At 50.1% G+C, this 16,221-nt stretch overlaps 1 protein-coding gene across 1 annotated transcript in view; it reads right to left on the reverse strand.

Moving 5' to 3' along the window:
• Nucleotides 1–16,221, reverse strand: part of LOC132574378 (26S proteasome non-ATPase regulatory subunit 1) — a 55,385-nt gene that overhangs the window by 22,320 nt on the left and 16,844 nt on the right. Inside the window, exons 6-10 of the mRNA XM_060242741.1 lie at nt 14,239–14,382; nt 9,355–9,581; nt 7,260–7,326; nt 1,890–2,018; nt 560–648 (exon numbers count right to left, since the gene is read on the reverse strand). Coding sequence (XP_060098724.1) covers nt 560–648; nt 1,890–2,018; nt 7,260–7,326; nt 9,355–9,581; nt 14,239–14,382 — 656 coding nt within the window. The remainder of the gene's footprint in view (nt 1–559; nt 649–1,889; nt 2,019–7,259; nt 7,327–9,354; nt 9,582–14,238; nt 14,383–16,221) is intronic.

Here is a 16,221-nt window from a genome sequence, read left to right on the forward strand (position 1 = left end):
TTTGTTCTTTGACCTCCTGATCTCTGAGTAACGTTCTCTCAGTCCAGGGCCTGTGCCACCCTTATCTTTCAGGAGAAAATGCAGCTTGGTTTTCCTTCTGTCCCTCTTAGGAATGTAGGGTGTCCTCTAAACAGAGGGTGGATTACATTTGAGAACAAAATCGATGACTCCGCCCCCGCCCCCCAAAAACGGCAGACCCTGACCTTTTTGTTCTGTCTTATTCGACAAAAAGAAAATTTTGAATCTTAGCGAGAGCAGCAAGAGAGAAGAGGCAGCAATATGTCTGCTCTTGGAGACTTCGCTAAATTTGAATTTCTGTTTGTATTAGTCTTGTCAATGAATGACAGGGGCTTGCTTCATCCAGCCCTTCGACTTGTGAGCCTTCGAACTGGGCGATGCTGGAGACAGAGCCGGGGACCTTTTTTCAGCACTGCAGCCCTTCCCCGCCAGTCTTCTGCAGAAAGAGAGGGCTAAAAAGTGCTTTCGATCCGCAGGCTCCCGTAACAACTCGGTTTACACCCCTCTGCTTTCACGTCCCCCATTTCGGCCCACCCTTTACCTAAGGAACTGGTCACTGGTCGTTCCGCAGTGCATGAAGGAGTTTGCTATAACTGTGGCTGTGTGACAGACGGAATTCCGTACAGCATCCTGTGGAGAAGAAGATTTTAAGAAGATTCTGGATTTATATCCCGCCCTATACTCTGAATCTCAGAGTCTCAGAGCGGTCACAGTCTCCTCTACCTTCCCCCCCCCCCCGACCCACAACAAACACCCTGTGAGGTAGGTGGGGCTCAGAGTGCTTTTACAGCAGCTGCCCTTTCAAGGACAGCTTCTATGAAAGCTCTGGCTGACCCAAGGCCATCTCAGCAGGTGCAAGTGGAGGAGTGGGGAATCAAACCCGGTTCTCCGAGGTAAGAGTCCACACGCTTAACCACTACACCAAACCGGGTCTCAAACTGGAGAAGCGAAATGGTGACGTTACTAAAAAATTAAAAAAAAATCCACCATGCTCCAAACTCCAATTTGCACACTGGGTAACACCGAGGAGGAGGAGGGAAACTGCAGATTTATACCCCACCCTTCTCTCTGAATCAGACTCAGAGCATCTTACAATCTCCTATACCTCCTCCCCCCCACAACAGACACCCTGTGAGGTGGGGGCAGATTTATACCCCGCCCTTCTCCCTGGATCAGAGACTCAGAGCGGCTCACAATCTCCTATATCTCCTCCCCCCACAACAGACATCCTGTGAGGTGGGTGGGGCTAAAAGGACTCGCACAGCAGCTGCCCTTTCAAGGACAACCTCTGCAAGAGCTACGGCTGACCCAAGGCCATTCCAGCAGGTGCAAGTGGAGGAGTGGGGAATCAAACCCGGTTCTTCCAGATAAGAGTCCGCGCACTTCACCACTACAGCAGGGGTGCCCAACGGTAGCTCTCCAGATGTTTTTGGCCTACAACTCCCATCAGCCCCAGCCATTGGCCATGCTGGCTGGGGCTGACGGGAGTTGTAGGCAAAAAACATCTGGAGAGCTACCGTTGGCCACCCCTGCACTACAGCTAACAGCTGCTGTCATGTTAATCCTCCTTTTCTTCTTCCTCCACTCCCAGCTCCATTTCCAATACAGCACCCTAAGAAATCTAGCTGTGTCAGAATCATACAGTCTGTCCTGCTCTCCTCTCTAGGACTGGTTGTTTTGAATTCCCTCCATATGTCTGCCACCTTTGCCTTGGCGAATTACATGCAGCAGAAAGAAATGGCATCAGTGATGTTGGTAAAAGATAAAAAACCAGAATCCTCCAAAATATGTTACCAGGACACAAAGAGAATAAATACTTCCAAGATACATTCTGCGGCTTTCGGCTAAATTCCAAAAAAGCACTTACTCACCTTTGTGTTTTTTAGGATCATGAGGTCTGTGTTGTTGTTTCGTATTAAAAACTGCAGGTGTAACTCAATGGCCATTTCGCCGCTTAAAATTTTGATCATTTTGGGGATCTGCTCTTTTGACTCGGGGTTCTTGAGACGTACACATGCAGAGAAAAGAAGATGAAGAAGAAGATATTGGATTTATATCCCGCCCTCCACTCCGAAGAGTCTCAGAGCGGCTCACAATCTCCTTTGCCTTCCTCCCCCACAACAGACACCCTGTGAGGTAGATGAAGATATTGGATTTATATCCCGCCCTCCACTCCAAAGAGTCTCAGAGCGGCTCACAATTTCCTTTACTTTCCTCCCCCACAACAGACACCCTGTGAGGTGGGTGGGGCTGGAGAGGGCTCTCACAGCAGCTGCCCTTTCAAGGACAACCTCTGCCAGAGCTATGGCTGACCCAAGGCCATTTCAGCAGGTGCAAGTGGAGGAGTGGGGAATCAAACGCGGTTCTCCCAGATAAGAGTCCGCACACCAAACCACTACACCAAGACACAAAAAGACAGACAGCTGTCAAAACCCCCTCAATTCTCTCAGGCTTGAAAGGCAGTTTTTCCCCCTCCTAGCCCTTTCTTTCGCAAAGACAGAAAGGAAATCTGCAAGCCAAGCTCTTTTAATCCTGGTTCTCTGGAAGGCACCCCTGAAAGAGGCTTTATAAGACAACAGGGAAGCTGCAAGACAACTGTAACTGAACTCCTCTCTCTGATCGGATGAATTCTTTTTTTGCTCCGGCCCGTAACATTTTCTCTCCGGGATCCCTGCTTCTTTCTTGCTTGTCTCTGTATTCTGTGGTGACCCGAGAGACAAGGGAGAGCACGGAACAGAACAATAGCATTCAACAGTTTTAACGGGGATTCTTTCCCCTGTCTGTGTGGGGAGTAGGGTTGCCAAGTCCAATTCAAGAAATAGCTGGGGACTTTGGGGGTGGAGCCAGGAGACATTGGGGGCGGAGCGAGGAACAAGGGTGTGACAAGCATAATTGAACTCCAAGGGAGTTCTGGTCATCACATTTCAAGGGACAGCACACCTTTTTAAATGTCTTTCTTCCATAAGAAATAATGAAGGATAGGGGCACCTTCTTTTGGGGCTCATAGAACTGGAACCCCTGGTCCAATCGTTTTGAAACTTGGAGGGTATTTTGGGGAGAGGCACTAGATACTATACTGAAAATTTGGTGCCTCTACCTCAAAAAATAGCTCCCCCAGAGCCCCCGAAACCTCCAGATCAATTCCCCATTATACCCTATGAGAAATATTTCACATAGGGAATAATGACGACGTTTCCCTCTCCTCCACCCACCCCCCCTTCTCGCAGATTTGATGTAGGGGATTGGCTCTCTACTCACCAGCCAGCTTCTTCATAGCGACACAGACACAGAAAGTTGAAGCCTTGCACCACCGGAGGTGCAAAGGCACATGGTCCTTTGGGGCGGGGCAGGAAGCAGCCTGGGAAAGCTCCGGCTGCTGCGATGGAGCTGAGTGGGAAGGGGAGGAGCAAGGAGAAGCTGCTGCGATCGGAGGTGAGAAGGGAAGGGAAGGGAGGAGGAGAAGCATCAGGGATCAGTGGAAAGGGGAGAGGAGAAGCTGCTGGGTTCTAGGCTGCGTGGGAAGGGCCGCCATTGCCCCCCGCTTTCTGGATTTTTGCCAAGCGGGAGGAGGAGGCTCCAAATCGGGGGGCGCCCGCCCAGGCGGGGGATTTGGGAAGCTTGGTGGGGAGACTGGCCTTGAAAGCAGGTGGATTTGTTGAGGGTGGCCAGAAACAGAAAGATGAGAACACCCAGTTTTACTTAGCCTGGTGTCTAGTCTTAATCATTAACTGCCAATCACCTTGCCCTAACTTGCACTATAAAGGAACGCACGCCTCTGGGCATGAGCAGAATGCTCTTTTATTTACCAACGCACAACCAATGTGGAATTTCTGCCCTCATTATGCTCTCCCCACCCCCTCCACAAAATACAATTCTGGGAAAGGGCTAAAGAGTCCAAAAGCTCATGCTGGTTTCTACAGCAAAATCACTCCCTGCAGAAAAAGGGATACTTACCAAACGTCAAAATGTTAAGATGCGTAATATTTAGACCAGGGGGCGTTGAACATGTGGCCCGCGGGCCAAACCAGCCCCCTAAAGTCTTTAATCAGGCCCGCAGGGCTCTCTTCTCTCCCCCCTCCCCAAGTTTTCCTTGCAACTTTGTTTCAATGGAGATTTAAATTGGATTTATATCCCACCCTCCACTCCGAAGAGTCTCAGAGCAGCTCGCAATCTCCTTTACCTTCCTCTACCACAACAGACACCCTGTGAGGTAGTTGAAGATATTGGATTTATATCCCGCCCTCCATTCCGAAGAGTCTCAGAGCAGCTCACAATCTCCTTTACCTTCCCCCCCCCCCACAACAGACACCCTGTGAAGTAGGTGGGGCTGAGAGAGCTCTTACAGCAGCTGCCCTTTCAAGGACAACTCTACAAGAGCTATGGCTGACCCAAGGCCATTCCAGCAGTTGCAAGTGGAGGAGCAGGGTATCAAACCCGGTTCTCTCAGATAAGAGTCCATACACTTAACCACGACACCATACTGGCTCTCTTAAGGGGTCTCTGTGGTCAGCCAGAATGTGGGAAGGGGGTGGGAAAGAAAAGCATAGGCTTTAAAAGCCAAGGCACTTCCATGTGTCAGCACTGTGTTAACTGGCCAAGTTTCAAACCCCATGTGACCTGGGATGGAAAGACGATGTCAGCTCAGCTCCCTTCCTTACAGCCAAGGAAGTACCTCTTTGTAGGATGTCTCCCTCCGAGACATTCACAAACCGGGTCATCTTCTGTCAGAGATCTCTCAGGTCCACCTACCTCACAGGCATTGTTCCCTCTAAGCTGGCGTGAGCGAGCTCGGGTTTCTTTAGCCTCCAGCTCACGCATTTTCGTCTTTGAAAAAACTGACCCAGAGCAACCTAATGTATGCGGTAGGTCAAAACTTTAAGGCCGGTGGCTCACAGATTAGAATTTTTGTTCACAAGACTCCACAGCTTAGCAGGAGTATTGCTCACAGGGTGGGGGAGGAAGGTAAAGGAGATTGTGAGACACTTCAAGGGCAGGTGAACATCTCTCCCCCCCCTAAGTGCATCAGTCAGACATCGGAAACCCTGGACGTTCTCTCATCCTCTGAGCTTCGCTGCAAAAACCCAAGTTGGCATCAGACTGAAGGTCTCCAACACCATGTCTTACGAACTCTGGCCCCACCCACATCCCTGCAGGCCTTCGAAGCAGTGTCCGGACACCAGTTTAGTCAGTCCAGGGATAGGTTTGGGAGCACTCAGTGCTGTCGGACTGCTATTCCTCGGTGCCTGCGGATCTGACCTCTCCCTGACAGAAAGACAACCCAGAAATTCAGACAAGCTTCTGAGATCCAGAATACCAAGAGCAAAGGTCATGAGGTAATGATGGAACTTTCTGTCCGGGGCAGGGATGCTCTGTATTCTTGGTCCGGGGAGGGGGGGGGGGGGACACAGTGGGAGGGCTTCTAGTGTCCTGGCCCTGCTGGTGGAGCTCCTGCTGACACCTGGGGTTTTTTGGCCACTGTGTGCCACAGAGTGTTGGACTGGAAGGGCTGTTGGCCTGATCCAGCATGGCTTCTCTTATGTTCTTATGGAGCAGAGGTCCATCAGTGGCTATTAGCCACAGGGAATAGATGAAACTCTCTGTCTGGGGCAAGTGATGTTCTGTCTTTTTGGTGCTTGGGGGGCGGCACAGTGGGAGTGCTTCTAGTGCCCTGCCTCGTTGATGGACCTCCTGATGGCACCTGGGGTTTTTTGGCCACTATGTGACACAGAGTGCTGGACTGGATGGGCCATTGGCCTGAACCAACACGGCTTCTCTCATGTTCTTCTGTATGTTCTTACGACCAGAATTATTCTAAATTGACGAAAGTGATTAAGGACAGACAAAAGGAAATGCTACTTTACACAGAGAATGATTAAAACGTGGAATTCTCTGCCGCAGGATGTAGAGACGGCCACAGGAATAGACAGCCCGAATAGAGGATTAGACAATCAATGGTTACTAGTCGTGGCGACTGAGGGGAACTCCATGTTCAGAGGTATGAAGCCTCTGAACCCCAGAGCCAGGAGGCAACATCAAGGGATGGCCTCAGCCTCTAAGCCCTGTTGTTGGCCCTCCAGAGGAACTGGTTGGCCACTGTGTGAGACAGGATGCTGGACTAGATGGACCCTCACTGGTCTGACCCAGCAGGGCTCTTCTGATGTTCTTATGAAGGCCTCAGCCTCTGTGCCCTGTTGTTGGCCCTCCAGAGGAACTGGTTGGCCACTGTGTGAGGCAGGAGGCTGGACTAGATGGACCCTCACTGGTCTGACCCAGCAGGGCTCTTCTGATGTTCTTATGAAGGCCTCAGCCTCTGTGCCCTGTTGTTGGCCCTCCAGAGGAACTGGTTGGCCACTGTGTGAGGCAGGAGGCTGGACTAGATGGACCCTCACTGGTCTGACCCAGCAGGGCTCTTCTGATGTTCTTATGAAGGCCTCAGCCTCTGTGCCCTGTTGTTGGCCCTCCAGAGGAACTGGCTGGCCACTGTGTGAGACAGGAGGCTGGACTATTGCTCTGATCCAGTAGCGCTTTTCTTGACTTCTTATGAATAACTTATAATTAAGATTCAGAGGTTCCGTTTAGCAAATCTGGGGAAACACGCAGCTGTGAAAGTATAACTGCAGGCATTTAAGTATTCAGAATTGCAGCCGGTGACTAAATAAGGCGTGCTTTTGTTCCGTGCTTTTAAGGAGCAAACCTTACCAAAACACACGCGCAGAAAAACCTGCCAATGCCCTGCAAAAGTCAAACCGCGACACATCTTTATGCAAGCCAGCCCTCTTTTATAGAGAAAACACAGCCTATTAAAAGAGAGCATCCCATTTCAGAGGAACGGGGAATTAGGAATGGAAAAGTCATCACCGTCTCAGCATCTAGGGTTGAGAAGACAGCAACAGCACAAGAGCCTGGGTCGAGTTGACACAGGACAAGGAGGGGCTGTGGCTCAATGGAAGAGGCTCTGCTTGGCATGCAGGAGGTCCCAGGTTCAATCCCCGGCATCTCCACTTAAAAAGGACCAGGCAGGAGGTGATGGGAAAGACCTTTGCGTGAGATGCTGGAGAGCCCCTGCCAGTCTGAGTAGGTCTTTCTTGGTATAAGGCAGCACCGCTCACAAGGACTGGCATAATGTTGTGGGAAAGACAGCTTTCTGTGGCACTGCAAGCCCTTTCAAGACACAGGAGCAAGAGAAGATCTATAACGCAGCAACGTTGAAAGCAAAAGAACGTTCACACAGCCGTACTTACGCTGCTTTGGGTGGATTTCCCTGCAGCCACAGGGCTCCCTGCCTTTTCCTCTGTCTCCATGGTGTCCCTAGGAAAAGAAAACAGAACAGCCTTCTTTGCATCATGGGCTGGATCAGACTGTTCTCCAAGTTCTGGCAAGCTACAGAGGACCTGAGTGGTAATCCGAAGACACCTAGCCACTTCTTAGGCCTAGCCCTTCCACAACGCCTGGCCCCACTGATGGACCTCCTGATGGCACCTGGGGGTTTTTTGGCCACTGTGTGACACAGAATGTTGGAATGGAGGGGCCACTGGCCTGATCCAACATAGCTTCTCTTATGTTCTTATGTCTGGGGCAGTGATATTCTGTATTCTTGGTGCTTGGAGAAGGGTAACAGTGGGAGAGGTTCTAGTGTCCTGGCCCCACTGATGGACCTCCTGGTGGCACCTGGATTCTTTGGCCACTGTGTGACACACAGAGTGTTGGAGTGGAGGGGCCACTGGCTTCTCTTATGTTCTTATGCGACTCAGAGTGTTGGACAGGAGGGGCCATTGACCTGATCTGGAGAGCCAGTTTGGTGTAGTGGTTAAGTGTGCGGACTTTTACCTGGGAGAACCGGGTTTCATTCCCCACTCCTCCACTTGCACCTGCTAGCATGGCCTTGGGTCAGCCATAGCTCTGGCAGAGGTTGTCCTTGAAAGGGCAGCTGCTGTGAGAGCCCTCTCCAGCCCTGCCCACCTCACAGGGCGTCTGTTGTGGGGGAGGAAGGTAAAGGAGATTGTGAGCCGCTCTGAGACTCTTCCGAGTGGAGGGCAGGATATAAATCCAATATCTTCTTCTTCTTCTTCTTCTGATCCAACATGGCTTCTCTTATGTTCTTATGTGACACAAAGTGTTGAACTGCAGGGGTCATTGGCATGATCCAACACGGCTTCTCTTATGTTCTTATGTGACATCAAGTGTTGGACTGGATGGGCTATTGGCCTGATCCAACATGGCTTCTCTTATGTGACACAGAGTGTTGGACTGGAGGGGCCATTGGCCTGATCCAAGATGGCTTCTCTTATGTTCTTATGTGACACAAAATGTTGGCCTAGATGGGCCATTGGCCTGCTCCAACATGGCTTCTCTTGTGTTCTTATTTGACACAGAGTGTTGGACTGGATGGGCTATTGGCCTGATCCAACATGGCTTCTCTTATGTTCTTATGTGCCACAGAGTGTTGGACTGGAGGGGCCTTTGGCCTGATCCAACGTGTCCTCTCTTATGTGACTCAGAGTGTTGGATTGGATGGGCCACTGGCCTGATCCAACGTGTCCTCTCTTATGTTCTTATGTGACTCAGAGTGTTGGACTGGATGGGCCATTGGCCTGCTCCAACATGGCTTCTCTTATGTTCTTATGTGACACAGAGTGTTGGACTGGAGAGGCCATTGGCCTGATCCAACAAGGCTTCTCTTATGTTCTTATGTGACTCAGAGTGTTGGACTGGATGGGCCATTGGCCTGCTCCAAGATGGTTTCTCTTATGTTTTTATGTGACACAGTGCTGGACTGGATGGGCCATTGGCCTGATCCAACATGGCTTCTCTTATGTTCTTATGTGACTCAGAGTGTTGGACTGGAGGGGCCATTGGCCTGATCCAACATGGCTCCTCTTATGTTCTTATGTGACTCAGAGTGTTGGACTGGAGGGGTCATTGGCCTGATCCAACATGGCTTCTCTTGTGTTCTTAGGAGACACAGAGTGTTGGACTGGAGGGGCCTTTGGCCTGATCCAACGTGTCCTCTCTTATGTTCTTATGGGACTCAGAGTGCTGGACTGGATGGGCCATTGGCCTGCTCCAAGATGGTTTCTCTTATATTTTTATGTGACACAGTGCTGGACTGGATGGGCCATTGTCCTGATCCAACATGGTTTCTCTTATGTTCTTATGTATAACTGTGGAGCACTTTCTGAATATAGTCAAAACATAACTTAAGCACAGCGTCGTGCAGAACACAGTATTTTGCATTTATAAGGTGGTTTTCTATCTGTGTTCTCCTATCTCTGACTGCACAGCTTTTCTACCTTCCAGTCCACCTTCAATTTTAGAGAGAAAGAGAGGCCGGCTTACCCTTCTTTTTCCACGCTGGGGACAGTCCCCGTGTTAGTCGACCCAGGCACAGAAGCAATAGGGGAGCCCACGGTCCGGAGGTTCTGAATCACAGCGGAGAGGAACTGCTGGCTGGCGCTTTCATACAGGTCGAAGCAGATCTGGTACGCCATGAGCAGGTTGTCCTCCTTCACCAGCTTCTCCAAGATGTCACTCACGGCCTGCGGATCGTCTAAGAAGATGAGGCACTGCGAGAGGGAGAGAAAAGGAGTCAGCAGGTGGGAAGGATGGGCTTCTTAAGACCACGTGCTCTCTCTCCTTTGGTGTCGTGGTTAAGTGTATGGACTCTTACCTGGGAGAACGGGGTTTGATTCCCCACTCCTCCACTTGCAGCTGCTGGAATGGCCTTGGGTCAGCCAGAGCTCTCTTAACTGGGAGAACCAGGTTTGATTCCCCGCTCCTCCACCTGCAGCTGCTGGAATGGCCTTGGGTCAGCCAGAGCTCTCTTAACTGAGAGAACCGGGTTTGATTCCCCGCTCCTCCACCTGCAGCTGCTGGAATGGCCTTGGGTCAGCCAGAGCTCTCTTAACTGAGAGAACTGGGTTTGATTCCCCGCTCCTCCACTTGCAGCTGCTGGAATGGCCTTGGGTCAGCTATAGCTCTCTTAACTGAGAGAACTGGGTTTGATTCCCCACTCCTCCACCTGCAGCTGCTGAAATAGCCTTGGGTCAGCCATAACTCTCAGAGAGCTGTCCTTGAAAGGGCAGCTTCTGTCAGAGCTCTCTCAGCCCCATCCACCTCACAGGGTGTCTGTCTCCTGAGAGACAATTTGGTGTAGTGGTTAAGTGCGCGGACGCTTATCTGGAAGAACCGGGTTTGATTCCCCACTCCTTCACCTGCAGCTGCTGGAATGGGCTTAGGTCAGCCATAGCTCTCGCAAGAGTTGTCCTTGAAAGGGCAGCTTCTGGCACAGCTCTCTCAGCCCTACCCACCTCACAGGGTGTCTGTTGTGGGGGAAGGAGATTGTCAGCGGCTCTGAGACTCTGATTCTGAGAGAAGGGCGGGGTATAAATCTACGGTCTTCTTCTTCCCTTCCTGCCCCAGGGTTCATCAGAACTAGATACAGGCATGTTTCATCTGCTATCATAGCACAAGCTTGTCATTAAAATTTAAATCTTCTATTCCTTCTATTCAGTTTGGTGTAGTGGTTAAGCATGCAGGCTCTTATCTGGGAGAACTGTGTCTGATTCCCCAATCCTCGACTTGCACCTGCTGGAATGGCCTTGGGTCAGCCACAGCTCTCACAAGAGTTGTCCTTGAAAGGGCAGCTTCTGGGAGAGCTCTCTCAGCCTCACCCACCTCACAGGGTGTCTGTTGTGGGGAGGGGAAGGGAAAGGAAAGGAGATCTGTGAGCCACTCTGAGACTCCTCTGGCTAGCAAAGAGTGGGGTATAAATCCAATCTCATCTTCTTCTGCACCTTGACATGGATTGCCCAGGCTAGCTCGATTTCATCAGATTTTGTAAGCTAAGCAAGAAGAAGAAGACTGCAGATTTATACCCCGCCCTTTTCTCTGAATCAGAGACTCAGAGCAGCTCACAATCTCCTCTATCTTCTCCCCCCACAACAGACATCCTGTGAGGTGGGGGCAGATTTATACCCCGCCCTTCTCCCTGAATCAGAGACTCAGAGCGGCTCACAATCTCCTCTATCTTCTCCCCCCACAACAGACACCCTGTGAGGTGGGGGCAGATTTATACCCCGCCCTTTTCTCTGAATCAGAGACTCAGAGCGGCTCACAATCTCCTAGATCTTCTCCCCCCAAAACAGACACCCTGTGAGGTGGGTGGGGCTGAGAGAGCTTTGACAGAAGCTGCCCTTCCAAGGACAACTCCTGTGAGAGCTATGACTGACCCAAGGCTGTTCCAGCAGGTGCAAGTGGAGGAGAGGGGAATCAAACCCGGTTCTGCCAGATAAGAGTCCGCGCACTTAGCCACTACACCAGACTGGCTCTCAGGTTAGTGCTTGGAAGGGAGACCACCAAGGAAGCCCAGGGTTGCTACACAGAGGCAGGTGATGGCAAACCAGCTCTGAATGCCTCTTGCGTTGAAAACCCAATGGAGTCCTCCTAAGCCTCTTGTTACTGGACAGCCCTCTCCAACACCAAATTGTTTGACTGGATACCAATCCTAAGCACACAGAAGTCCTCTGAAATCATCAGGGCTTCCCCCTGGCTAACAGATTCAGACCTATCAGGATGGCAAGGAATTGGATGGGGGACCTCAAAGAATACCAGGGCTGGGAGGCAGCGGCAGGCTATATCAAGCCACTTCTCTGAATGTCCTCCAGGCCCCAGCAGGAGTTGGCAGAGGTTGCCATGACTTCCAGGCATGGGGGCACACCAAAAATAATGCAAAAAAAAAAAGATGGGTCACCATGTTAGTCTGTTTGTAGGAGGAGAAAAGAGCAAAGAATCCAGGAGCACCTTAAAGACCATCAACACTGGGAACGAGGAGGAGGAGGAAGAGGAGGAGAAAGAAGATGAAGAAGAGGAGGAGGAGAAAGAAGAGGAAGAAGAGGAGGAGGAGAAAGAGGAAGAAGAGGAGGAGGAAGAGGAAGAAGAGAAGGAAAAAGAAGATGAAGAAGAGGAGGAGGAGGAGAAAGAGGAAGAAGAGGAGGAGGAAGAGGAAGAAGAGTAGGAGGAAGAGAAGGAAAAAGAAGAGGAAGAAGAAGAGGAGGAAGAGAAAGAAGAGGAAGACGAGGAGGAGGAGGAGAAAGAAGAGGAGGAGGAAGAGAAGGAAAAAGAAGAGGAAGAAGAAGAGGAAGAGAAAGAAGATGAAGAAGAGGAGGAGGAGGAGAAAGAGGAAGAAGAAGAGGAGGAAGAGGAAGAAGAGGAGGAAGAGAAGAAAAAAGAAGAGGAGGAAGAGAAAGAAGAGGAGGAGGAGAAAGAAGAGGAAGAGGAGGAGAAAGAAGAGGAAGAAGAAGAGGAGGAGGAGAAAGAAGAGGAGGAGGAGGAGAAAGAAGAGGAAGAAGAGGAGGAGGAGGAGAAAGAAGAGGAGGAGGAGGAGAAAGAAAAAGAGGAGGAAGAGGAAAAAAAAGAGGAAGAAGAGGAGGAGGAGAAAGAAGAGGAAGAAGAAGAGGAGAAAGAAGAGGAAGAAGAGGAGAAAGAAGAGGAAGAAAAAGAGGAGGAGGAAGAGGAGGACAAGGAGATGATGATATTGGATTTATATCCCGCTCTCCACTCCGAATCTCAGAGTCTCAGAGCGGCTCACAATCTCCTTTACCTTCCCACCCCCACCCCCCACAACAGACACCCTGTGAGGTGGGTGGGGCTGTGAGAGCTCTATACAGCAGCTGCTCTTCCAAGGACAACCTCTGCCAGAGCTATGGCTAACCCATGGCCATCCCAGCAGGTGCAAGTGGAGGAGGGGGGAATCAAACCTGTTCTCCCAGGTAAGAGTCTGCGCACTTCACCACTACACCAAACTGGCTCTCTCTATACCAAATTGGCTCTCTAGAAGTGAGAAGTGTCTCCCAAAAGCTCACCCCCTGCCACGAATTGTGTTAAAGATGCTACTGTCAAGAGTGCCTCTTGCCATGATTCTGGAAGGGAGGGGACCATGCTTGTGTGTAACTTGTAACAACCTTTGGGTCCCGCTTTGCAACTATTTCTTCGCTCTCATACACTGGTCTGTTACGCCTGCAACTTTTTATGTATCTTTCCACCCTGAGAGCCGAGCTCCTAGCTCTCCAAGGCCCCTGGCGTAATCAGTTCACAGAGACTTTCAAGTGTTTCATTTTCTGCTGGACAAAGGGGGGCATAGTTAACTGAGAAAAGGGGGGGGGGTGGAACGTATGATTGGTAGATTTGGGCGCTTTGGCTTTCGAAACGTGTAACGGATGGACCCAAGGTGGGATGAGGTCTTTGCCTTCGGTTTCAGCAAAGACCTGCCTGTCTGAAATGTCTTTGCTAATTCTAAACGAAATCTTTTCATGAAACGAAGGAGGGCTGATTGGTGAAGAACCCGCAGAACTTGACAGCTGCAGGACTCCTGCTGCATTCGGATCTAGTATATGAACCAGATTCATTTGGGAGGGACGGTGGCTCAGTGGTAGAGCATCTGCTTGGTAAGCAGAAGGTCCCAGGTTCAGTCCCCGGCATCTCCAACTAAAAAGGGTCCAGGCAAGTAGGTGTGAAAGACCTCAGCTGGAGACCCTGGAGAGCCATGAATGGGGCTGTGGCTCAGTGGTGGAGCATCTGCTTGGTAAGCAGAAGGTCCCAGGTTCAGTCCCCGGCATCTCCAACTAAAAAGGGTCCAGGCAAGTAGGTGTGAAAGACCTCAGCTTGAGACCCTGGAGAGCCATGAATGGGGCTGTGGCTCAGTGGTAGAGCATCTGCTTGATAAGCAGAAGGTCCCAGGTTCAGTCCCCGGCATCTCCAACTAAAAAGGGTCCAGGCAAGTAGGTGTGAAAGACCTCAGCTGGAGACCCTGGAGAGCCATGAATGGGGCTGTGGCTCAGTGGTAGAGCATCTGCTTGGTAAGCAGAAGGTCCCAGGTTCAGTCCCCGGCATCTCCAACTAAAAAGGGTCCAGGCAAGTAGGTGTAAAAGACCTCAGCTGGAGACCCTGGAGAGCCATGAATGCAGCTGTGGCTCAGTGTTAGAGCATCTGCTTGGGAAGCAGAAGGTCCCAGGTTCAATCCCCGGCATCTCCAAAAAAGGGTCCAGGCAAATAGGTGTGAAAAACCTCAGCTTGAGACCCTGGAGAGCCGCTGCCAGTCTGAGAAGACAATACTGACTTTGATGGACCAAGAGTCTGATTCAGTGTAAGGCAGCTTCATATGTTCATATATGTTCATCACAAGTCTTCCCCAGCGTTTTACCAGCATGCGGGCTGAAGTCCCACCTGGCACACGTTGATGAAGTCAGGCTTCTCCAGGTTCATGTAGATTTTGACCAGAACTCGCAGCACCTGGTTGCGGAATTGCTTATTCTGCATCAACGACATGCAGAGCTTTAAGGTGTAGGCCAGCATCCCAGGAACATCGTTCTGCATACACACAGGGGGGGGAAAAACAAAAAGGAGAGAAGACTTACATTGTTTCAAATGCTTTTTCCAGTTCTGAGACATTTAGCAAACTTTCAGTTCAGGAGCATGGGATGTTAACAGTGAGTTCTATTGCACCTTTTACCTTTAAAATCTGCCGTTTGTAACTTGCCTTGAGCCAAAAAGTAAAAACAGGCTTTCAAAAATTTGAAAAAAAAAAAACTACCTCTGAAGAAGTGTGCATGCACACAAAAGTCCAGGGCTTCTTTTGTAGAAAAAGTCCAGCAGGAACTCATTTGCATCACCGTTGTTTCACACAGGGCTTCTTGTAGAAAAGACCAAACACAAACTCATTTGAATATTAGGCCCCCCCCCCACAACAGACACCCTGTGAGGTGGCTGGGGTTGAGAGAGCTCTGACAGAAGCTGCCCTTTCAGGACAGAGTCTCAGAGCAGCTTACAATCTCCTTTATCTTCCTCCCCCACAACAAACACCCTGTGAGGTGGGTGGGGCTGAGAGAGCTCTGACCACACACCCATGACATCACCCTCATTTCACACAGGGCTTCTTGTAGAAAAGATCTGACACAAACTCATTTGCCTAGTAGGCCACACACCCCTGACATCACCATCGTTTCACACAGGGCTTCTTGAAGAAAAGACCTGACACAAACTCATTTGCCTATTACGCCACACACCCTGACATAACCATCATTTCACACAGGGCTTCTTGAAGAAAAGACCTGACACAAACTCATTTGCCTCAACTCGACCACAGAGGTCCTTTGTGTGGGTCGCGGCGCTCTGGGAGGAGAAATAGCTCTCCCAACTTTTGACGGCGCACCATTGGAACCAGCGCGCCAGGTAAAAAGTCTGGGTGTTTTACTGGAGCCTTCATTATCAATGGAGGCCCAGATAGCAGCCACTGCCAAGTCAGCATTCTTCCATCTGAAGCGGGCAAGGCAGTTGGCCCCCTTCCTGGAACGCCGCGACCTCGCAACAGTGATCCATGCAACGGTCACCTCAAGATTGGACTACTGTAATGCCCTCTACTTGGGGCTACCTCTGTGCCGGACCCGGAAGCTGCAGCTGGTGCAGAACGCGTCGGCCAGGCTACTATTGGGGCTCTCGAAATGGAAGCACATACGGCCGGGGCTGCGCGGACTGCACTGGCTGCCAATTACCTACCGAGTCCAGCACAAAGTGTTGGTTATCACCTTTAAAGCCCAATATGGCCGAGGACCAGCCTATCTAAGGGACCGTCTCTCCCCATATGAACCCCAGAGGGCACTGAGGTCAGTGGGTAAAAACAAAATGACCATCCCTGGGCCGAGAGAGGTCAAACTCCAAAATACTAGAGTACGGGCCTTTTCAGCTGCGGCACCTGCACTGTGGAACCAGCTTCCGGAGGAAGTGCGGGCCCTGCGGAACCTCGACCAGTTCCGCAGGGCCTGCAAGACCGCCCTTTTTAGACAAGCCTATAATGACACTGACTGCTGAGTTGCCTGGTACAAAGAACCGCCACCTATAAGATTATCTAAACTGGCAGAACCAGCGCCATAACAGTTTTATTGCTGCCAGATATTTTTTATATATATATATATATATATATATATATATATATATATATATATATATATATATATATATATATATATATATATATATATATATATATATATATATATATATATATATATATATATATATATATATATATATATAGTGTAATGTAAATTATGTATTTTAACTTAACTGACTGGTTTTTATATGTTTAATTTTAATTGTTAAATTCAAGTTTTATTATTTATGTTAACGTGTAAGTTGTTGTTAGCCGCCCTG

This window comes from Heteronotia binoei, chromosome 6 (genome assembly GCF_032191835.1).
Source record: "Heteronotia binoei isolate CCM8104 ecotype False Entrance Well chromosome 6, APGP_CSIRO_Hbin_v1, whole genome shotgun sequence".
Taxonomy (NCBI): Eukaryota; Metazoa; Chordata; class Lepidosauria; order Squamata; family Gekkonidae; genus Heteronotia; species Heteronotia binoei.